Source organism: Hemitrygon akajei, chromosome 2, assembly GCF_048418815.1.
Source record: "Hemitrygon akajei chromosome 2, sHemAka1.3, whole genome shotgun sequence".
NCBI classification, from domain to species: Eukaryota; Metazoa; Chordata; class Chondrichthyes; order Myliobatiformes; family Dasyatidae; genus Hemitrygon; species Hemitrygon akajei.
This window is the reverse complement of record NC_133125.1, coordinates 32,076,188-32,100,026: the sequence shown is the minus strand read 5'-3', so window position 1 is coordinate 32,100,026 and position 23,839 is coordinate 32,076,188. Positions and strand designations below refer to the sequence as shown.

At 42.7% G+C, this 23,839-nt stretch overlaps 1 protein-coding gene across 10 annotated transcripts in view; it reads right to left on the bottom strand.

Moving 5' to 3' along the window:
* Positions 1-1,203: 1,203 nt before the first annotated feature.
* znf608 (zinc finger protein 608) overlaps positions 1,204-23,839 on the bottom strand; it is an 89,238-nt gene continuing 66,602 nt past the window's right edge. For 7 of the 10 annotated variants that reach the window (XM_073069562.1, XM_073069581.1, XM_073069610.1 and 4 more), the window contains 8 exons: positions 19,872-19,959; positions 15,755-18,245; positions 11,724-12,141; positions 11,032-11,204; positions 10,318-10,419; positions 4,967-5,126; positions 3,647-3,728; positions 1,204-2,123 (listed from right to left, as the gene is read on the bottom strand). In XM_073069562.1, the coding sequence (XP_072925663.1) occupies positions 2,117-2,123; positions 3,647-3,728; positions 4,967-5,126; positions 10,318-10,419; positions 11,032-11,204; positions 11,724-12,141; positions 15,755-18,245; positions 19,872-19,959 (3,521 nt within the window). In that variant the 3' untranslated portion in view covers positions 1,204-2,116. Of the gene's footprint in view, positions 2,124-3,642; positions 3,729-4,966; positions 5,127-10,317; positions 10,420-11,031; positions 11,205-11,723; positions 12,142-15,754; positions 18,246-19,871; positions 19,960-23,839 lie in introns of those variants that run through there. The other 3 variants (XM_073069567.1, XM_073069568.1, XM_073069571.1) reach the window with 3 other exon arrangements.

The following is a 23,839-nucleotide window of genomic DNA, read 5'->3' as shown; positions in this document are numbered from 1 at the left end:
TTTTTTTTCTTCTTTCTGAATGACACAATTCCTGACTAACCCAGAATAAATATTGATGAAATTACTGTATTAACTGTTGTTAATATATCCAATGAAAACATAATCAGCAGCATTTTGTTTGTGTTGCCTGCAAGTAAACATGCTCTAGCAGTTTGCTCGACCATGGTTAAAACTGCTGAATATATGTGACAGGAATACATTTCAGAAAAGCTCAGAGCAATGGGGCTCAACAATATTCAGATCTGGTATAACCAGCAGCAACTGGCTGTTTTTTTTTAATATTCTGAAATACCAGACTATAAAAGAAAAGTTAATGGTTTTTGTGGTTCATGGACATCAATGAGGCTGTGCCTATTGTTCAGTTAATTTAATCTGTCAGTACGTCTTACATGAAGAATTAGGTGCCAACTTGATGGAATACTGAAAGCTTCACCAAAGTCTTAATTTAAAATGAACAGTACTGTTATTGTCAGCAGTTCCAGGCAAGGATAACTGATGATGTATTTAACTCTGGCTTCAATTCTGCATATATAAATAACACAGCAGCCCAAGGTTTAACCCAGCAAAGATAATTAACAAAAATCAATACTGAGAGCTCTTGTCACTGTTTCTTCCAATCTACATGATACATCAGAGGAAATGGCATTGCACATTTGAACACATACAGGCCCTAGAAAATAATATCCCATTGATTGCTGCAAATGCAATTAGTTTAAACTTCACTCAGCGTATATTAAATCACAGAGTACAACTTATTTTATGCTGAAAAGAAAAATACAAGGTGAGACTGCTGTGGTCTGTTTCCTATTCCATAACAATAATCTAACAAGCCTCTCACATTTTTGCAGCTCTGATATAGTTCTCATCTCCTATGCCCTGTGGGTCTGATATTAACATTAATACTGCCCAAACAAGGCCTAAAATGTCAAAAGACTTCACCCTTTGGAGAACTTACACTATTCATCTCTTGACCATTCTGGGCAGCATATTGGTAGCAATGGGAGCTCCAAGAAAGTTGGAGTTGTGACATTTTAGAAAAAGGTAAAAAAAAAAGTGAACTTTAACTGTGCAACTGGTGGTGTAAACCCAGCCAGAAAAGACACAATCCTGCTTCTTCCTACACCCTCGACTCCATTGTTCCAGGAAAAGCAGGCGTTCCTCTAACATTAAAACGGTGCATAAGGAAAGACTCAACGACACAAGTAGCAAAAACATTTTTTTTTATTCTGATTGCCGAATTATTTAAGGCAAGTATAAAAAAATGAAAGCATTCAATATACACTTTACATAAAATAAACTAGATTACAGCATAAAATAAGTAACCAGGCAACTGCGCAAGTTCTTCCTAAATCTGGATAATTGTAAACATTTAAAACTGCCAAACTAGTTCAAGTAATAAACAATCACAGATGTCTTCTTGTATGGGTGGGTGGACGGGGTTATGTAGGCTATGGGGTAATCAGCCATTCAATATCATAAAGACATTTTTTTATTCACAGATGCTCATTATTTTCCATTTCAAACCTGTACATTATATACACAATCTAACGACCCTCAGAGCCTCTGCTTGTATAATCTTCACAATAAACAACAATGCAGTGGACATGTGAATACAGTTAGCACACAGATGCATTTAAATAGTGTTTCAAGGAGCCATCAAGTACACATATACATTGTACCAAAGTGTCACTGTTACAGTTAGCCTCTCCGGGTCTACAGAATCTGTCAAAATGTCATACACAGTTCAAGGGAACACCTACCCAGAACAGTATGTTCTATAAAACCAAGCAATTTGTTGTCTTTTATTGATAACACTTTCAGGAAACAGAAACGTACTGTGACAATTGCCAACAATAACCGACCCTGCCGTTGTGAGCCTGGTTACCAATACAAAAAAAACAAAAAACAAAAGGTAAAGAATATATCTCAACAAAAGTTTAATTACAGCAACATTTGTAACTCAGTTATAAAATTTGCAATTTACAAATATGAAATGACTGGTTTTGCCTGGCATCAAGGCATTTGAATTCAACACCATGGAACTGATGTCTGTATAAACCTCTTCTTCACGTGATCCAGTCACATGAGTATAATTCAATATACACTCAAGATGCCATCACTCCCTGCCAAAGACCAAGACAAAAGGATTAGAAGGAATTACAAGCAGTCCGCTAGTCCCCTTGGGGAGCAATGAATAGATTACAATTAGAATTAATTGCCCTAACGTAGGGTAATGAGTGGCTAGCACCCTATTTAGTCATGGAGTCATAAAACTCTACAGCACAGGAACAGGCCTGTCAGCCCATCTAGTCCATGCCAAACTATTATTCTGCTTAGCTTCATTGACCTGTACCTAGACCACACTCCTCCTCTCCACGTACCTATCCAAATGTCTCTCAAATGTTGAAATCAAATCTGCGTCCACCACTTCTGCTGGCAATTTGATCCACACTTTGAGTGAAGTACCCTCTTCTAGTCCCTTTAAACATTTCACCTTTCACCCTTAACCCATGATCTCTAGTTCTAGTCTCACCCAACCTGAGTGGGAAAAGCATGCTTGCATTTACCCCATCTGTACCCCTCTGAATTTTGTACACCTATCAACTCTCCCCTCATTCTCCTATGCCCTATTTGCATATGTAAAGGGACTAGAATGTTTCGAGCATAAATTATGCAAATAGCTGTCAGAGGTTAACAGTGGGGCGTCAACAGGATGCCAAACTGGGCTGAAAAGTGACAGATTGAGTTCAACCCAGATAAGTGTGAGGTGGTTCATTATGGTAGGTCAAATATGATGGCGGAATATAGTATTAATGGTAAGACCCTTGGCAGTTTGGAGGATCAGAGGGATCTTGGGGTCCAAGTCCATAGGACACTCAAAGCTGCTGTGCAGCTTGACGCTGTGGTTAAGAAGGTGTATGGTGTATTGGCCTTCATCAGCTGTGGGTTTGAGTTTAAGAGCCAAGAGGTAATGTTACAGCTATATAGGACCCTGGTCAGACTACTTGGAGTACTGTGCTCAGTTTTGGTCACCTCACTACAGGAAGGATGTGGAAACCATAAAAAGGGTGCAGGATGTTGCCTGGATTGGGGAGCACGCCTTACGAGAACAGGTTGAGTGAACTTGGCGTTATTCTCTTTGGAGTGACGGAGGATGAGAGGTGACCTGTTAGAGGTGTATAAGATAATGAGAAGCATTGATCGTGTGGATAGTCAGAGGCTTTTTCCCAGGGCTGAAATGGCTACCATGAGAGGGTACAGTTTTAAGGTGCTTGGAAGTAGGTACGCAGGAGATGTCAGGGGTAAGTTTTTTTTTAAAAACGCAGACAGTGGTGAGTGTGTGGTATGGGCTGCTGGCGACGGTGGTGGAGTTGGATACGATAGGGTCTTTTAAGAGACTCTTGGATAGGTATGTGGAGCTTAGAAAAATAGAGGGTTATGGGTAACCCTAGGTAATTTCTAAAGTATGTGTTCAGTACAGCATTGTGGGCTGAAGGGCCTGTTTTGTGCTATAGGTTTTCTATGTTTCTAAAGTCCATACTTATGTTACAAGAAACAAGTTGAGTGAATTAGAATATAGAATAGGCCTCGAATTCCTGCAGACTGTATTTCAGTTGGAAGGTTGTCTAGTAAGTATAAAGCTCACCTTCTCTGTGCAGGGAAAATGGCAGATGCAGAAGCCTGCGCAGCCACCTGCTGACCGGCAACAATGGCAGCGGATGTCAGCCCTGCAACAAAAGTTCACAGAATTCAGAATTAGTGGAATGTGTAGTCAACTGACGAAAGCAGTAACTCAGAAAAATTAACCAAAAGGGGAACCCAATCAGGAATTTTCCGAATTAAATAAATGTTTCATTGCATCTTCTAAAGAAAGGAAACATTGGTAGCATAGTGATTGTGTTATACGGAATTCTAAAAGGTACATGTCCACGTGTGCATTCAGAACAGATCCACCCCAAGTGAAAATCCTGAATGAAATCCACCAGCTCTCCTCAATATTTTCACGGTATGTGCTCTTGGCCTTGGATTGAGGTTTCAAATCAGGCATATTTAATGAGTCAATACTTCTGGAAATAAAGTCACTCCTGCTGCTTTTAAGCTATACATTCAGGATGTATATTGTATACATTTCTCTGACATTAAGTGTACCCATTGAAACCAGTCCAAAGTTATGTTGTCACTTACATCTTATACTGAGAGTAAGCGTTCGGCACGGACTAGAAGGGCCGAGATGGCCTGTTTCCGTGTTGTAATTGTTATATGGTTATATCTAGCCTGTTTCTCCTCTCTACCTTTTCTCCAGAGCACCTTACCAGGGATGCTAGTCACCCTCTGATATGTTGCCCAGACGCCACCAGGAAGTCGTAATACACTTGAAAACCAAATTGAGAGTAGGCCTATTTTTAACCACCAGTCAAAAGCAATTAAAAAGGTAAAACGCCAAAAACAGGATTGGACTTTTGCCATGACCTCTGAGTCAACATCACACTTGTTGCCCACAGCCTGTTGTGCTGTACAGAAGGGAAGCTGGGAGCAGAAACCCAGCACAGTAAAGAGCAAAAAAGAGCTTCTTTTCCATTGCAGGAGCTTATCTTATGGTGAGGTTCTAAAAGAACAACTTCAGAATCACACAAAAATAAATTTAAAAGATTTTAAATTTAAAAATAATTAGGAATTATGTCTTATAATCAACTTGACGTGAATTAAAAGGACGTCAGTAGAAAGTGAAGCAAAGCACAAGAAAATCCAAAATAAATCCTCACAGTTCCTATGAACTGAAAAGTCATCCCTGCTTCTTCCTCCATGGGTGCTGCCTGATTTATTATGAACAGCATGTTTCACCATAAAATGATAGGAATCATACACTTAATTTACAAGAACTGATAGCTATCAACAACATATTTATCATGCGATAGCTTATCTTCATCAAAATGGAAAAAAATTAGTGGCTGAGTTAGGTGAATACCTTGATATGGGTCATATTGGCCTGGTATTAGTGGATAGCCCATTCCAACATGGGTGTGGTGATGGGTGTGAACGTGTCGTTGTGCAAAAGGTGAATGGCGTTCTCTTTCTCGCTCTCGCTCAGCTTCCCGTTCACGTTCAGGCGGAGCCTTTTCAGCAGGCTGGAGAAAGAAGATATTGCACCAATTCAGAAAATGTATGGTTCTGCAGATCTAACTAATTAAAATATAAATTACCATTTCCAACTCATTGGGCTAAATATTGAGATCATATGCATAAATCAAGATGCGCAATTTAACGTTCTCTGTTCATGCCACTGGAATGAGAACAAACTGAAAAAAGATCACAAAATCTTTTCTTTGAACAAAACCCTTCTGAAGAAACATCCAAAGAGAATCAAATTTATTTAAATGAAATGATAAAAGATGGCACCCATTTATGGAGCAGTTGTCTGTGAATTATGATGCATATGCTAGTGGCTCTGTAGGCTGTGATGATATTTCAAATCTTATTATGCTAAAACCTTAACTATAAATGGTGCTCCCAAATACATACTTTTCTGATTCAGCTATATGAAAATAAGAAGTTATGTTTAATGCTTAAAAATCTTCCTTAGAAATTGGATGACACCTGTTTTAGGGGTGCTTAGTATTAACACATACTTGGTTCACTTACAATCACATTGCAAAATTGGCCAAAATTAAGTTTGAAACAGCATCAAAGGTTACATCCAGAATCAAGGGCTAATATGTGACCCCCGCTGTTAGTGACGAGATTAGGTTCAATTCAGTGCAGCTGAAAACACTTCATAGCAATCACAAGGGCATCCTCTTAGCGGCAATCAAGCAGCAGCAACACTGGCTGCCAAAGAGAAAATGTTTTCAAAAAAGTAGGTTTTGTGATTCTCTGAAAGGGGAACTGAAATCCTTGTAGCAGAGAAGGATGGCAGGAGGGGTGTATTGTATGCCAGAGGAAAGGAGAAGACCCAGTTGGGCCTCTGAAAAACTCAGCAAGAGGTGCCTCAGCATTTCTACTCAAACTGAATCCTAAGGTGACCAGACATTTTGCAATCTTACATGATACATTATTGTGAACATCAAAACACTGTTCACAGATTTATCCAGAAAAATACATTTTCATGAACACCTAAACAAACCCACACTAAGTGTACCTTCATCCACCTGCACAGACAAAGCTAGCCTCACTTACCCTGCCTCACACTTAGTTACACACACACTCCCCTCCCCCCTTGCTGTAAAGACATTAAGGTTTCAAAGAAAAGAGAATCAATAGCTTATTTAGTGTCTGTTCTGTCTTCCCTTCAAGCCAAAACCACAAGGATCATGAGGGGAGTTACCAACATTTTACAGGTGGGGGAGAGACTGCATTATTCTTTTGGGCAGAGGAGCCAGAGAGGTCCACAACACTTGCTGAGTACCTCAAGGGAGTGAAAACAGTAAAGCATCACTATCATGACTACATTGCCTTTGATTCAACTCCAGCAGGTATCTTTGTTTCCATCTGTATTGTGCTATTATTTACGACTTAGCTTCTAAGCACTGTTTAGTCCTTACAAGCTGTTGATTGGAGCCTTCTGAATATCAGAACCTTATCGCTCTGAGCTGGAGGGGAGGCTGAGTAAAGAAGGCAAAGGCAACAATGAGAGTTATTCCTGACAACACCATCTCCAACGCTGCACTGTCAGGAGTGAGCAGATGGAGCGAGAGGGTGCTCGCAGGGAAATAAGGTAGGCACTGAGCGAGGGAGCTGGCATGGGTACTGGAGAGACCGTGCCTCCATACAGCTTCATAGGACTCAGACGAGGGCCACAACTGCGAGTTTACATTGCCAGATCGGTGTTGACGTACCCTCAGGACGTCAGAACCAGATTTCTTATCTCTGACACGTGTCGTGAAATTTGTTGTTTTGTGGCAGCAGTACAGTGCAAATCATAAAAATTTACTTTAAGTTGCCAAAACAAAATAAACAAATAAATACACAAATAGTGCAAAAGAGGAAGGGCGAGGGAATGTTTGCAAAACATTTAGAAATCCGACTGCAGAGGGGAAGAAGCTGTTGCTAAGATGTTGAGTGTGTATCTTCAGGCTCCTGTCTCTCCTCGCTCTTAGTAGTGATGAGGAGAGAGTATGTTCCAGATGTTGATGGATGTCACCTTTCTCAGGCGCTGCCTTTTGGAGATGTCCTTGATGGTGTGCCCGTGATGAAACATATTGACTGAATGCCGGAGGTGACAGGTGCAGTGAAGACTCCCTACTCAGAGATTTAGAAGAAGGTTCTGTCAGACCTAGAGACCAGGACACTTCCCCTCCGTAGCTGATTATAAAGACACCTTGGCAATCCTGCCACACAGCCCCTACTGATGTTGGTGGCACTGACGGAGTCTCTCTATCTCTGTAAAGATTCAGCCTGAGCCAGCTTTGAAGCTCTGAAGGAAAACAGCCAAGTGCCTTCAAGGAGAAGTTTGACATCCTCACAGGCCAGGTGAATTTACTCCTTGAGAGGTGAGATATGATTTTTGAGCAGATTGGTACATGCAATGGTTTGTATTGCAGTAGCTCCTAGTTCTCCAGAAGAGGTGGTGCAAGCTGGTGACCAGCTCTTCTGCACAATACAGGCGCAACATTTGAGTGGATCTCTTACTGGTGCAGAGAGACTCTGCTTATGAGTTGACTACAGGAGCCAAAATAACCTATCTCTTTCTCTCTGTCTCTCTTCTGCAGGAGTGCTAATGTATCACTGCAATTCATATATCTCTTCATCTTGAACAGGTTGTCCACTCAGTCCCTTGAGAGAGCTCCCAGTTAAAGGAAATGCTGCCCCCCTCACAATCTCAGCACCTCACCTCCTGATGCAGTCACTCAGGCAGTATGCTCTCAATATCAGTAGTTACAGAACACCCCTTCAACTAGCCCCAAACAGCAGCCTGAAGGCAACCTATCCAGGGCAAGAGCTTCCCTTGGGCCATCAAGACTATCTCTCCGGGTACAGAGCAGCCATCTCACTGGGGACACTGTGACACCGTACCTCCAGACCTACTTACAAAGATGTGAAAGAGGAAAGGCACATGGGTGTATTTTTTAGCTGAAAGGTATCTTTCCATTCTATTCATAGGACTTTGTTGTAAAGTATTCTCATAACACAAGCACAGCTGAAAAGCATCCCCTTTTGTTACAAATAGCTTGAGTTAAAGCGTGATTATGGCCATGCCTTGAGTGAAGCTTTTCCCAGTGTAACCATAACCTCAGTGTATTAGGCCACATGGTTCCACAGCTGCTGCCTACCACCCCACACAGTGATCCACATTGCCTTACTTGCTCTACTTCTTGTAATACTTATCACGGCCCCCTGTGAGAGCACAGAAATATGAGGGAAGAGGTAGGCTGTATGATGCCCCTTCAAAGAGTCAGTTGTATAGCACATAAAGGGCCATTACATCCATGCCAATCATTTTGCCTATCTAATCCATATTATGCAGGTGCTGTCTAATTACCTCCTAAGCATAGTGATTGTATCTGCCTCTCCCACCTCTAGCATGTTCCAGATATTAACCACTCTGTGTGAAAGACTTTTCCCTCAGATCCCCTTTCAATCCCTTTTATGGATCGAAAGTGACAGAATCAGGTAAGAGGACATCAATCAGAAAAAAATGGCCGTGCAAATAAATGTGCAACTAAGTTCACCTTATTCACTTGTTGCAATTCTACTGTTCATATCTCACTGTGTACCTTGAAATTCCCAGTGTTGCTACAGCTTAACATGAATCTCAAATGGAGACTCACAAGACTTCCCATTGTTGAATGACTGTGGCCTTCACTGTATTTAAAGGTTAGTGTCTTACATACAATTCCTTACCAAATGAATGCCAAACTGATCAATGTGTTGTGATATGCTGTATTCTCATCTGCTGTGGGATAATGTGAACTATTTACTATTGGAATGAGGAAACAGGCAAAGGGATTCAAGAGTTCCACCACTGTTTAGATCTGCAAAGTGGGGGTGATCTAATAAAAGTGTTTTTCTGCAAAGTTCATTGTTGCATCATTGCAAGGTGTAGATGTGATGAGATTTTATGGGTCATCAGGATGATGGATTTGTTTATTGTGTTGAAGCTAGAGGCTGCAGCTGAGAGGACGACTTGGTCTGTTCTCTTTCATTTTGTAGGCTCATTATGAAAAGTTATCTTTTATCAGGGACTCTTAGATTTATTCCATGTGGCCAATGCATGCCACAATGGGGTGTGGAAGCTGAGTAGTGACCGCCCCACCTCCCAACTTGCAGTCATCTTCTCCTTCTCTTCCTCCTGCTGCTCTCTTCATGGTCCTCAGGCTCGTGGGACTCCTCCCTCTTCTTCTGGCACCAAATGTTATCTTTGCAACACAATGCCGCTGAATGTTCTGCATTTCTTTGACATAAGATCAGGACACCCGTGACCTTATGCAGGCAAGAAAATATCAACTATGATGAATATGGTGCTTTTCACTCCAATTCTGGTACAAAAGTTCCTCTCACACTTCCAGTTACTCTGGTAGGACAGTGCACTGGGGCGAATGCCCGAGGAAGCAGATTGTAGTCTTTGTTCATTGGATCCATCCTTCTGGTCAGTGCCCGTTGTTGAAAATGTCCTGCACAGCAGACTTCCTCAGGGTAAAGGAGTCAGGTCTGCTTTCCAGAAAAAATGACATATGTCGCAAGAAAATTACTCTTGTGATTCACAACCAAATGCTTATTTGAATGAATGGAAGCTTTTTCTCTGTCCATAACCTGCTTGGGTAATGAAGTCCTTGTGGTCACATGAGAACAGACAATGGCTGCCTGCCCTTTTGTGAAGTTAGCAATGCTGGCAACTTCCAGTGACGGACAAGCTGCCAACTTTTCACTTAAATCAAAATCATTTCAATTGCCCCTCTTGGGGTATCTGAGTGATCTGTCTGATGCGTGCTGAGCAGCAATTTAGGAGATGTGTGGAAGTTTTGCTGCAATCACTTGGCAAAGCCCTATGGTAAGAACACCGAGAGTCAACATGGCTTAGGCCTGCACAGAGATACCAGTCCACTGAATGCCACATTTCTCTGTGGTGACGGTTCTAGAAAACCTTTGCCTGTGAATGGATCGCTCATCAGAGCAGTCCGGGTAGGATGCAATGTGTCTGAAGACACTGTGTGAGCAGACTGTTGGCATGGGTTTACCTCATGCCCCAATGTTACTGACCCACCCTGGGAAGCCATGGGCTGAACAGTGCCACAGTAAAGGGCGGTGCCCAGGGTTTCACTGCTGAGTCATCTGTGGAATAAGTATTTCAGCAGCTAAAAGCCAGAAACAGAAAACACTCACTGTTAGTTGCAGCACACTCTGTAGACTTTGGAAGGTGTTTGAGCAACCTGTAGCCACTTCTGATGGCGCCCAGTCAGGTCTCCTCATGTCAGCAGAGTGTTCCTTGAATAGCAAAAAAAGCAACAAGCTATCGCCATGTACTCGGGGTTCTACTCGCCCATTCAATGAGGCTTCTGCTCCAATTTATGTTGGGACGAGCCAAAATGTGTGTTACATGAGTAATGCCATCATTAGGTATGCGCCTGATGATAGGAAAACATCAAAACCACTCAACTGAAAAGCACCAATTTTGTGTCGGGCGTGAAACGATCACAACCCAATCTGCTCTGGATAAACTTGAAATTGGACTATGTAGCATACAAAACAGGGACTACCCAATCCAATTTCTAAGCTTGTGTTCATTAATAATTTGCCTCCAAAAGTGTAGCCTTGGAAAGCATACAAAAATAAATCAGGAAAATGTAACAGAGCCATGTGTTAATAATTTATCGTGGCCAGTCCAGATTTTCTTTCATGCATTCAACTATGGATGCCGTTATCTTCAAGTCGTACAAACGTAGTACAGCATGCAAGACATATGAAAAGCAATCGTAAATGATTTATATCCTTTCCAAGTTTATGCATTGGCTGAATTTTTATGATGCAACAAGCCTTTGGCCTGTGCTATTCCCCAAGCCTGAACATTCTTGGCAGGCCTGCACTTATCCTACTCACCCCCGGAGACTTGCTGCGGTACTGACTGGCATGTTGCTGAAGCAGGTCTAGTGCCTTGGACTCAGCCGCCGGTTTAGTGCTTACATTGGGACTTGTGCTTGATTTCTCTGTTTCCTCTCGGCTGGACATCTTCCCATAGACGGGGTAGTGAAAGCCTGGAGACAGGTATGCCCCTGTGGATTGACAAGAGACATGGTTGCGTTTTGTCCAGCTTGGTTATGAAAAGGGCGAATGTAGCGCTCTAATAAGCTTTCTTCTCACCTTCCAAATTCCGTTGAAGGACCTTTGACCTGAAACATTAACACTTTTATCCCTCCACATATGTGGCTTAGCCTGCTGAGTATTCCTAGCTTCTCTGCTTTTATTTTAGATTTCTAACATCTGCAGTTCCTTTTTAAAAAAAAATTCTTGTAATTGATTTTCCTGTTTGCATTTACAAGTTACACACTGTGCAGTGCTTTCCATTACCAGGCATTTGTTTTATTTTTAAACCTGTTACCAAATTCAGTACTGCACATTCCCTGCTTAACACGAATAAACAAATATTAATAGAAAGAATGTGCTCGTCAGTTTTGCACTTCCACACCTGAATTTCAATGTTCAAAAGAAACATGCTTCACATCAATTATTATCAATCCTCAGAACCACTATTCTTTGTTTCTTTTGATTCCGTAAGCAGCATAATGACCTACCTGGGTAACTGTGCATTAGCACTGGAGACACTGCTCGATAGGCTGGGTCATAGATCTGTGAGTAAGGATTATAAGCGTGCAGATACTGAATGTATGACTGATGCTGATTCATTGGTGACGAGACGGCAACACGGGTTCCTCTGGAATCCTTGGCAATGACTGGAGTCTTGCGGTCATCACTTTTACTTTTATGTTCGTCCAGCGAGAGTGACTGGGATTCAGCCCTTTTGCACTCTTTGGGCTCCTCTTTAATGTTGGTTACTGAACCGGGAATGTTCGATATATTTCCCTCTTTGTTGGAGGCCTTAATTGGACTGTCTTCTTTCTGTTTTTTCTCACGCTCAAAGTCATCTGTTTTTTGCTGTTCTGTGTATTTAGGTTGGTAAACATAATGATGCCATGCCCGTGCGTCTGTCTCCTGTGTAGGAAGAACATGTCACTTAGAATTCATTTTCCACACCTGATAAAACCTATGCAGTTAATCACAACACTGCATGTTACATGTGTAAATATCAGGGAAGCTGAATTTGATGAAACTGTGCAGTGATCAGACTGATTTTTAAATAAAAAGCAATCTTGATTATCTACTCTGTATTAAAGAGTTTCTGCAACTCAGAGAGAGAGCAATGACTAGGAGATATGCCTCAAGCCACTCTCAGTCACATCTGGAGGAAATACAAGTCTTGGCAATTTTTTTCCAATTTTTTTGTTCTGAGCAGAATTGACCCAAGAGGAATCGAAATATACTTTCATAACTAGCTCTATATGACAATGGCCTAAAATGTATAACAGTCTAAACATTCTGCATGTATTTTGGAATTAACAGGTTCAACTGAAAAAGTGAGGTACTGTCCTTTCACACTTAGTCAATAACCGACTCTAAGCTCCTGATCTGCATTTGCTCGAAAAGGTTACAAAGAAGTAGCACATACTTTAAACAGTCACTTCAATGACAACTTGGGTCTATTGTCACTTCCATTCTATAATCTACACATTGAATTTTGTTTCAAAACTCTTAGAGATCACTGTTCCTTTAGACTTGGCAGCTTGTTCACTTTGGAAGACCGAACCAAAACCTGAGCATATTTTCATTAAGACCTCACTCTCAAGCTTTTCCAGGCGAGAGAGCGGAACAATCGTACCAGTGACCAAGAGCAAAATGAGCTGCCTCGACGACTATCACCCAGGCGCACTCACATCTACTGTAATGAAGCGTTTCTAGAGGTTGGTTGTGGCTAGAATTAACTCCTGCCTAAGCAGGAATCTGGACCCACTGTAATTTCCCTGCCACCACAACAGGTCATGATCTTACTGGCTCCCAACTCTGCTTTGGAGCAGCGGGACAACAGCATAACATACATCAGGCTGCTGTTTATTGATTACAACTTGGTGTTCAATATAATCGATATTATTCTCAGTATGAATCATCAAACTTCTAAACCTAGGCCTCTGTACTGCCACTATTGTTGGAAAGAAAATTCTCAGATGGTGGCAAGGTCGCATGCAGGAGTGACATACATCAACTATGACTGGTTGAGTGGTGGTGCAACAACATCATTGTACTCAATGTCAGCACGACCAAATAATTGATTGGGGAACACAAACCAGTCTTCACAAAAGGTTCAGTGGTGGAAAGGGTGAATAGGTTTCGGTTCTTGGATGTCAACGTCCTGGAGGAACTCTCCTGGGCCCAATACCATAATGCAATCATGAATAAGGCAACCCAGGAACTCTCTGTCATTAGGAGTTTCAGGAGATTTGATATGTCACCAAATTCCCAAAAATGTATAGCAGACAGCATTCTGACCGGTTGCAATACAGCCTGGTATGGAGCCTCCAATGCACAGGGTCACAAAAGGCTACAGAAGGTTGTAGATTCAGCTAGCTCTATCATGGGCACAACCCTCCCCGCCACTGAAGACATCATCAAGAGGTGGTGCTTCAAGGAGGGGGCATCCATCACTAAGGACCCTCACCATCTTGGGCATGCCCTCTTCTCATTACTGACCTCCGGAAGAGGGTACGGAAACCTGAAGACCCATGCTCAATGGTTCAGAAACAGCTTCTTCCCCTCTGCCGTAAGATTTCAGAATGGTTCATGAACCCACACTGTCTCACTATTCCTCCCCTACTCCCACTCTTTACCCATTTTATAATTGAGAGAAATGTTATGTCTTTGCACGGTACTGTTGCCACAAATTAACAAATTTCAGATTTTAGAAGACAGAAAATAAGCACAGTTCAGACTTCGCTTATCTTCTTCCTTCCCAGTGCCAACTACAATGCCTCCATCATTGTTGGCTGCAGAAGACAGGTTTAATTTCCTGTATTGTCTGAAACTATGTGATGATGCTGCAAGCAAACTTTTCATTGTACATGTACCTCACCAAACTTGTGCACACGACATTAAACTTGACTTCTTATTCTATAGAACTTCCTCTGTGCTTTTCTCCCCCCATTTGACTCTCCACCTTTAATGACTATCATTTCATTGATCGTAGAATTGACCTTTCTGGCCCACTTCGCCCATGTTGACCGTGATGACTATATACCTGATCCCACTTGACTGTATTTGGCCCATATCTCTCTATACCTTCTCTATCCAGGTATCTGTCCAACTGTCTTTTAAACATTGCAATTGGATTTACCACCTCCCCTGATCGCTTGTTCCACTCCCTATGAACAACTTACAGTACTGTAACTTAGGCACATATATATAGCTGAGCAGTTCGGGCAGCATCCGTGGAAACGAACAGTCAATGTTTCGGACCGAGACCCTTCATCAGAACTGAAGGGGGAGGGGTCAGGGGCCCTATAAAGGAGGTGGGGGGAGGATGGGAAGGAGAAGGCTGGTAGGTGCCAGGTGAAAAACACCTCATATATTGTCTGGGTAGTCTCTAGCCCCTTGGCATGAACACTGAATTCTTCAACTTCTGGTAATTCCCTCCCCCTCCCTTCCCCCATCAGTTTCACTCTGCCTCTTCTTCCAGCTGCCTATCATCTCTCTCATGATTCTGCCTCCTTCTACTACACATAGTGCTTTCCCCTCACATTCCTTCTTCACCTCTCCGGCCTATCCCCTCCCTGCTTCCCCTCCTCCAACCCTGATCGTTCCTCTGATTGGTTTTTCACCTGGCACCTACCAGCCTTCTCCTTCCCACCCTCCCAAAGGCTCACGGTCAGAAACGTTGACTGTTCGTTTCCATGGATGCTACCCGACCTGCTGAGTTCCTCCAACGTGTTGTACGTGTTGCTTTGACCCCAGCATCTGCAGTGTACTTTGTGTTTATATATAGCTGGGGTTCCCGAGACTTTTGCACAGTACTGTAGTCATTTTATGTATTGCACTGTACTGCTGCAAAAAAACAAACAAACTTCATAACAAGATAAACTGGATTCTGATATTGTGGACTTACAGCGGGAAGGGAGCAGGGAGAGGGGAATCATGGTTGAGAAAAGTGGGAGGGAGAGGGGAGGGAGCAGGAAGCACCAGACAAGCATTCTGTAATGATCAATAAACCGATTGTTGGAATCAAATGACCTTATCTGGTATCTCAGGGCTGGGCGTGCCAGCACTCTTTCTCTACATGTCCCACACCCCTCATGCAGCGCTCCCAGCAGATTTACAATCTCACTCTCTACTCCATGTGGATAAATTTGCAGAAATCTTATGCAACCGAGATATATATATATACACCCAAGACTTTAAACAGTGCTGTATGTCTCAGAACTTCCTAAATATCTTAAGCTTTTAGACTTGTAAACTTCTACTTCTAGGCACTATCTTGACCTCCAAATTGTCTGTTTTCACTTTTTCCCTTATCCTGCTGCACAGCTTTGTTTGACAAATTCTATGTTAATGCTCTTCAGAAATATAAGAATATCTTATGAAAATATTGTTACATTTATAAACCTCATCTCACATGCTTGAGAGACATTGACCCACTTGGTGAGCAATATCTTTTTTTACATCAAAATTTAGCATCGATAACATGAATGGCCAAGTATTTCCAATATCATCAGCTGTGCACCTGTTTGAAACGCAAGGTGGGATCCACTCCTGTCTGTTTCATAGAGTCCATGACAGACTTCATTTCCACTGCTTCCCTGATGAGCTGGTGATTCTCCATTTGCTTGGCTTTAAGCCCATCCGTTGCCAATTGCTGCTGCATCTGTGATTTCACGACCTCATCGGATTTGTTTGTGATCCCGGGCTTTGAGGAATCTGACAGCAAGAAAGCATCCTTGCCCTTTATGCTGTTTTTGTTTGGCTCTGGGGTGGAAGGAGCTTTTGAGATTGTCGCGGTTGGTATGTTCTTCTGCTTTAGCTCCTCTTTTCCCAGCTCCTTTTGCGGGCCGTCCCCTTTCCTTTCACTGTCCCTCCCTAACTGCTGCAGCTTCTGCTCTGCAAACCGCTGCTCTTCGTAAAACTTCTCATACTGCTGCCTGTACGAAGGGTTTGTCATTATTGACTTCTGGTCAACGTAACACAGCCCATATGCGTACTGTCCATAATAGAGCGACTGAGCAAGTGCTGGGTGTCTTTGCGTAATGACAGATTGGTGCTGAGCCTGAATATTTACAGTATTTGTGTCACTTTTCTTAACGTCCAAAACCTCCACCTTGTCCTTCTTCTCAGCCTCTTCCTCTGTCTCTTTTTTAACTTTGGTGGTCTGGGATGAGGAAGTGTTCGCTGTTGTGGCGTTATTGACCTGACTAGGGTGCATGTAATTCGGGGAATAGTAAGGCTCGTAACCATGGTAAAAGGGGGAATGGGTCTCTTTGCTTTGCGCTGGCTGAGAAGCGGCCGAGGAGTGAGTTTTTACAACGGTGTCCTTGGTGGAAATTGTATCTGCAGGAGAATTAGTCTTTGATCTGATGCTCTCTGATCTGCTGTCAGAGCCTCCATCGTCAGCTGCATCTGAAATGTCCGAGTATGCGGGACTGTTAGTTTTAGTTGCAGTTCCATCACCACCATTTTGTGTTAAAACGTGTAATGGCGTCATGGGGGATTGTCCATTGACCAGACTACTGCATTCAAGCCTGCAGGCACTGCCGATAGAAGGGCTGGGAGCATTGTCGGTGAATGTATAAACCTTATCAGCCTCAGCTTTAATGCTGGCCATTCTGCTCTCCTGGGAGTCACACAAGCCATTCACAAGCACTTCATTCTTATTGAGATGTTCTTTTAAAAAATGTGCAGCCAGCTCTTTCGCTGAAGCCTTTAAATCCTCAGGTTTCCCCAGCTTAGAGTCCATCTTTGGGCTGACTGTCTCTTTGCCCTCTTTGTCTTTCAGTTTTCGCTTCTCTTTCTTCTTTTTATCCTTGAGCGAGGACAGAGCTGGATTTACCGTGCTGGGCTCTCCCATAATTGTAGGCTTTGGTTGAATAGGTTTCAGTGGTGGGCTCTTTGGTGTTGCCTGGACAACTGTTGTAGTAAGAGAGGGCAGCCCTGGTATTGTTCCCGCAGTGGTGGTTGTGAATGTAGCAGTGGGAATAGCAATCAGTTGTGGCGGGGGAGGTGCAGGAGCAATAGGTCGAGTTGTCTTCAGCTTCGATAATGTTTTGTCCACCTTTCCACCGCTGTTCTTTTTGCCTTTTTCTTTCTCAGATAAGCTTTTCTTATCTATCACCCCTTCAACCTCAAGTTTTGGCATTTCTGAAACTGAGGCACCATCAGGGGCTGAGCAACTTTCCAGCGCAGCAGTCATGTTAGAAATCACAGGCAGGTTATTCAAGTCACTGCTAAGACCTTTCTTTTTGCTTGTGTTTTTCCCGGATTTAGTGTTGACCACAGGGCTTTGAGCACTGTTAGCAACGTCCCGGCGCCCCTTGGGTGTCCCCGGGGTGCTGACAGAAACCGGCGACGGCGGTGCTTTCACCTGCTCGTAACCCAACCCAGTGCCAGGAAGCAAAGGTCCATTTCCAGTTTCAACCGGTTCAATGCCAACCGGCACGGCATTCAGAGCCTCGTCGCAATCCGACATTTTGTCTTCGATGTCAGGCTCAAATTCCAGTTTATTTTCGGGATCTAAGTGCGCATGGGCCTGGTGGTAACGCAAGCCGTTGATGTGTTTGTACTTCTTGCTGCAGTTTGGGTGAGGACAGTCGATCAGAACCGGCGAAGAGCACCCCTGCTCTACAAACATGGGCTCCGGCTTCCCTTGCGGCGTGGTTGGAGTGCTTCTGGAATTTGTGCGGACACGCTTCCCCGACTTGGTGTCTTCGGAACTGGAGTTTAGGTCCAGTTCCATGGGAGGCTTGTTTTTCCTTTTGTTGATGGGCAAGGGGCTGGTTTTCACATCCTCCACTGTGCAATTAGGGGGTGTCCTGCGACCATTGGAGTTGAGACTTCCCCGCCGCCCTTTCCCATTGGCACCGCCACCCCTGTTCTTGTTCTGCACACCTCTGGACTCTGTAAAGCCGGCATCGTTTATTGGAGCATTAGCAACAGAGCGTGCCCTTTTCCCTCGGCCTCGACTGGCTCGCAGTTCGAGGTCGCTTGTGGGCGATTCACAAAATCTGTGGAATGTAAACATTTCAAATCAGTATCAGCATGAACTGGTTTGTATATATTGGAATTTAGTCAAAAGGAAAGGAAACAGAGAGAGTGGCTTCTGAGAGAACTTTAAACAAAGCTCACTCAGGCCTGAAGATCCCATATATTTTCATAAAGTACTTTGATTACATTCAGAGACACAGAACCAAGCCCCCTAGTTGCACCAACAAACAAGCATCTCTTTACACTAATCCCACACAAAACTCATTTTATTTTCTTACATTGCTAACACCCCCCACCCCCAACCCCCCAAAACACTACTACTCACCTACACACTGACAACAGTTTACAGTGGTTAATTAACCTTTGGAATGGGGGAGGAAACGTGTGTTGTGACAAGGAGAATGTTCAAACTCCATACTGACAATACTAGAGGTCAGGTGTCAACCCAGGTCACAGGGAGCAGATCTACATACCACCCACTCCTTCTTCTGAAAGTTGGTTGGCAATGATTCTACAATCTTTTAAAAGATATGGTAGAACAAAAGACTGCCCAGTTTCCTGGTATGAAGGCTGAGAGATAATAGGTTACATCTGGCTCTTTGACTCTGCAAAATGGATTCAAAATCGATCCAGGTGGAATCTCTCTTTGCTGTTAAGTTCCTGCATCAAATGAGTTTGGCTAAGTTCAACATTGGGAGTGCCTCAGAATGTAAAAGTGCAACACATGCTGTTAAATACCGGAAGCCGTACGAGGAGCTGAACTAGCAGAGATTGATCAGAGCCAATTAGTGCAATCTGACAGTCAAAATGAACAGCACAGTGTCAAAGCAACACACACAAAATGCTAGAGGAGCTCAGCAGGCCAGGCAGCATCTCTGGAAAAGAGTGAACAGTTGACGTTTCGAGCCAAGACCCTTCATCAGGACCGCATTTGCAGATTTTCTCGAGCCAAGTGTCAAGCTGTATTGTTAACTTGAAGAATATTCTTAGAAATTGATGTGCTGAAGTGTACAGCACCACGAGTACTGCACCCAGCCACTGGCACTCGAGACAAAGAGCCGCAAATCTACGCGGTACAAGCCCAAGTCATGGGACTAATCAATCTTCGATGTAGGAAAATGGAAGGGTTCACAGAGAGATAGGATAAAGAATTAAAGTGAATTAAAAGGCAAACCTTTAGCACACCTTTGCGTACAACCCCAACTCAGAGGAGGCAAAGAAATGCAGGCAACTATGCTTTTTCCAGTATGCAAACATATTTCAGGAAGCAATCAAAAGTCATCTTTAGAAAGGCAGTTGGATAATGTGATAGAGTGAAAGAGGTTTCCAATGGAAAAGGAGTTCAGTGGGATGAAATGCCTCTCTAGCTTGTTTAGAAGTAGCAAACACCCTTTCTGTACTTACTGTTGATTCAAAAGCACATGGTTGGTAATGTGCTGAACCAGAAAGAAAATTCTAAATCGGGGGTTCCAGGAGTCCCAATTATATTTTGGAGCACATTTTGCCCCATTTGATGTATTTTCTGTGAGGACGTTTTATTTTCCACATTGCGGTTATTTCATCTTCTTCTGCACTGAGGCCAGAAGTCATCCCTACACTATCCTGAATTAAAGCATGATTTTAAAACACACAGTACGTGGGTTTACCTTGGTGGAGCCCAGTCATGTTTAGTGCAGTCCAATAGAGTGCCCACATAGGTCTTGTTTCTCCAGGTCACATTTACCACTAGGACACCTGCAACATACACCAGAAAAAGAAAGCGTTTTTAAAAAAAAAATCACTCTTATATTTGGGATCCATTTATCTTGTCCCTCAAAGCAAACTTAACACACATTTGTTTTTCAAGACTGTGGCTTTGCTTTCTTCCTTTTTCTGGCTTCACTGACCTCAAGTCAAGACCACAGGAAATTGTTTTTTTAAAGTGTGTAATCGAGATACGGCTGACAGAAGGAAATGGTTCTTGCCACGTCCTGCTGTAAAACGGCAACACTCACCTCTTAATTTTTTGCTATTATTACACGTAATTGCTTTTGGTTGGCAAGCCGCCAGCACATGCTACAGAACTAAGAAGCCGAGCTGGCCATGGGTAATCTGTGAACTTCGTTCAGTCTTTGCTGAATTGGAAGGTGAGGTAGTGGGGAGAGGGGTGGGGGGCTTTGTTAGCAACTGAGGAGGGAAAGCAGAAATTTACAGAGATTTGCATTAGTCAATCTAGCTACTTCTCAAGGCTCTCATTCATGGCTCCTTGAACCACCCACAGAAATCCTGCCAGACAAAGGGTTTTCTTTCCACAATCAAAATCAATGGAATTACTTCTGCTGTAAAATAATTTGAAGGCATCTTGTGCACAAATTGCTGCTGCCCACTGGATGAAATAAAATTAACAGCGTTCAAACTAAGATTTGAAATTTGAATGTGGTGAGCATCATTATATATAATTCAGGGAAAGTGATTTAGCAGCACTCCAAAAAAAATCATTATTCAAGCTGTTCTTCAAAATTAGCTTCTCATCCATTGGATACCCTGTGTGCGATTTTAGTTTACCTGTGAGTAATTTTATACAAATCCCTTCTCCTTCTCCTTCTCCTGCTATTTTAACTGCAAAATATGCAATGGCTGTCCTGCAGTAAAACTGACTGCAGGCTTATTTTTTGTCTAATCAGTTAGAATTACATATCATTCCCATTATGGTTTATTTCTCACATTCCCTTCAAAGCACAGTGCTAATTTCTTCCCCTTGGGAATTACTGGAAAGCAATAACTCTTCAAGGACCAATTCAGTTCATATCAGCATTTTGATACTTTCAGAAATATGTGCGAAAATCTGGATTAAAATAAAATGGAGAGACAAGAGATCGCAGATGCTGGAAGCTAGAGCACTGAACAAGTTACTGGCGGAACTCACAAAAATAATGTCCAGATGAAGGCACTCAGCCTGAAATGGTGACCGTTTGTTCCTCTCTATAGATGCTGCCTGACCTGCCGAGTTCCTCCAGCACTTTGTGTTGTGTTACAGCTAGAGGAACTCCGCAGGCCAAGCAGCACCTGTGGGGAAGGAAGGATAATTCCCGATTTGTCCAAGTGCAGCTTCTTGACAGTATCGCTGACAATTTCTTTCCTCCCACACACGCTGCTTGAACTGCTGAGTTCCTCTCGCAATTTGTTTTTTTTTAAAATAATACTAACACAACGTGCTGCGTTTAATTTACAGTGGGAAATGTGAACTAAATTGCTTGTTTCAAAACAGAAATTTTGAACTTCCAGATCTTTTCTGCACATATTTTGTCAGGATGTATGTCAAAGCCGTTACCTTCACAACCTTCAATTATCAACAGCTCCATCCACACTGACTTAAACCACAAAACATCCTGCCAGCCACATGGAAGGAAGAAACCTTCACTAACTCAGGTCCCCAAGGATGTATAAACAGAACAACCCTGTGCCTTAATTCCCTTAAGAGCTGACAAAATGCTACTGTGGGGAGGAATCTAAACACAGCAGTGTTTTATTCTTAAACGACACTGGATGAGAAAGTGCTGCAGCTACAAAACAATACACTGATAATGTGTCAGCGATCAGCTTTTCTGCAACTGTCCTACCCCTAATAAACAACAGATAACCCATCTGGAAAATCTATGAAATGATGGGATTCTCATATCAATTGGTTTTCACCTCCATTGACACAGCAACCTATGGCAGCACAGACCTTTCAGCTGTGGTAAATTCCTGAACACATCAACAATATTTACATCACTAATGCACTTGTATTGCCAGAGGGTTTTTTCCCCTTCTCCTCGACCCATCCTAGAAAGAGATTGCTAGATCTACCGGTAGTCACAATTAACTGCAGTAGTGCAGCTGTACCAAAAGAAAGGAAGCTAAACCTAAATGTACATATAATTAAAATTTCCTTCAAAAAAACTTCAGCATTTTTTTTAAAAAAGGAGAACAGGATAAGCAAGCTCATTCAAGAGCCAGGGCAATAAAACTGTGAAGACGAAAGACCAGAGAAGACACTTAACATTTGTCTGCAGTGAAAGCCTTTGTTTAAGCATCTCCCTTCAGGGTTACGCATTGCCAAACCAAAGAAGCCACTCCATTGGCTCGCTCCTGCTGGGAGCACTGTAAGCTGATTGGTCCTTTCTCAGCTCTGCAGTACAGAGCACAAAGAAAAAGGTTTCTTGAAAGAGATGGGTACATGAAAGAAAATACTGCAGCACCATAAGCAAATGAAAGATGTTTCCAATGGCTTAAAAGAATTCAAATGGGAGCTTAGCAAAGGGGTCGTTGCTTTTTTTTAAAAAATGGCAATGTTCGCTCCTGACATAAAGGCCAGTCTGTCCCTTCTGGAATCACATCAAACATGAGTCTAATGATTGATAGTTCAATCGACCAGAGAAGGAGGGAAAAAAAAGGCTTGATCAATTGGAACTGCTGCCAAGAACTGTGAATCAAATTAACCTTTTCTCTCATAGTCGCAGCTAACGATAAATCAACACCCAGGTCGCAAGCCAGGACCTTATCCAAATCGAAGATTTTCTATAGAAACCAGCGAAGCAGCAACTTATTGTCGGAGGAGTGGTGCCAGCTTCGGAATTCCAAACATCCTCACGTAAACAGCCTCTGACCTTTTCCGTAAACTGCAAGGGGTTTAGTGAAGCATGCCGCAAAGCGCCATGCCTTCTTAACCACAGGACTCATAAAAAATTACACTGTTAAATTACAGCCATGAACACAGCACACTGAGGCCCTGTCAGAGCTCCACTCAACACTTTCAATCTGTTACCTCTGACAAATTTAGTAGTCGAGCGCAGTAAAGAATCCTTTAGTAGCTTGCAGACCAAACAACTGTAAACGCTTCTCAGTATTTAGATAATGTCAAGACAAATAAAGCTTTATGGGAAAGTGCAGACTGCCAAGTCTGTCCAGCTTTCTTAAAGACAAACATCAACTGACTACAAAAACATGTTTTTTCTTGAGACTGCACAAGGTAATATCTGAACCCAAGGTGAGAATTTGCAGTGTTTTTTGTTTGTGGAAAATCCCCAGTAAATTCACTGTAGGAAAATCATGGTTTAATTTTAGATTAAAAGGGTGTGTGTGTGTGTGTGTGTGTGTGTGTGTGTGTGTGTGTGTGTGTGTGTGTGTGTGTGTGTGTGTGTGTGTGTGTGTGTGTGTGTGTGTGTGTGTGTGTGTGTGTGTGTGTGTGTGTGTGTGTGTGTGTGTGTGTGTGTGTGTGTGTACCTTTGACACTTCCAGTTAAAAGTTTTGACTTCAGAAAAGAATTAAGATCACGTACAGTCTAACTTTTACTTTTTCTCCTTAAATTTTCCCTTCAATCAGGAAATTGCAGTATACCATCTTAAGGGCAATTTTTAATGCAGATGGTGTAGTAAGGTATGGGACCCATCAATCAGCTCAGAAACCACAACGAGAGGAATGGAAGCAAGTTATGCTCGACCTCAAGAAACTGCCTAAGACGGAAGAGTAAGGTGTAGCCAAAGGCCACTAACAAGGAGCAATATCTCACAGGTCTGACCTGGCCACCATTGGGATGGTGGAAAGATTTGAAAACATTGTTCTGCAGTACAAAAGAGCAACATATTTCCTGCTG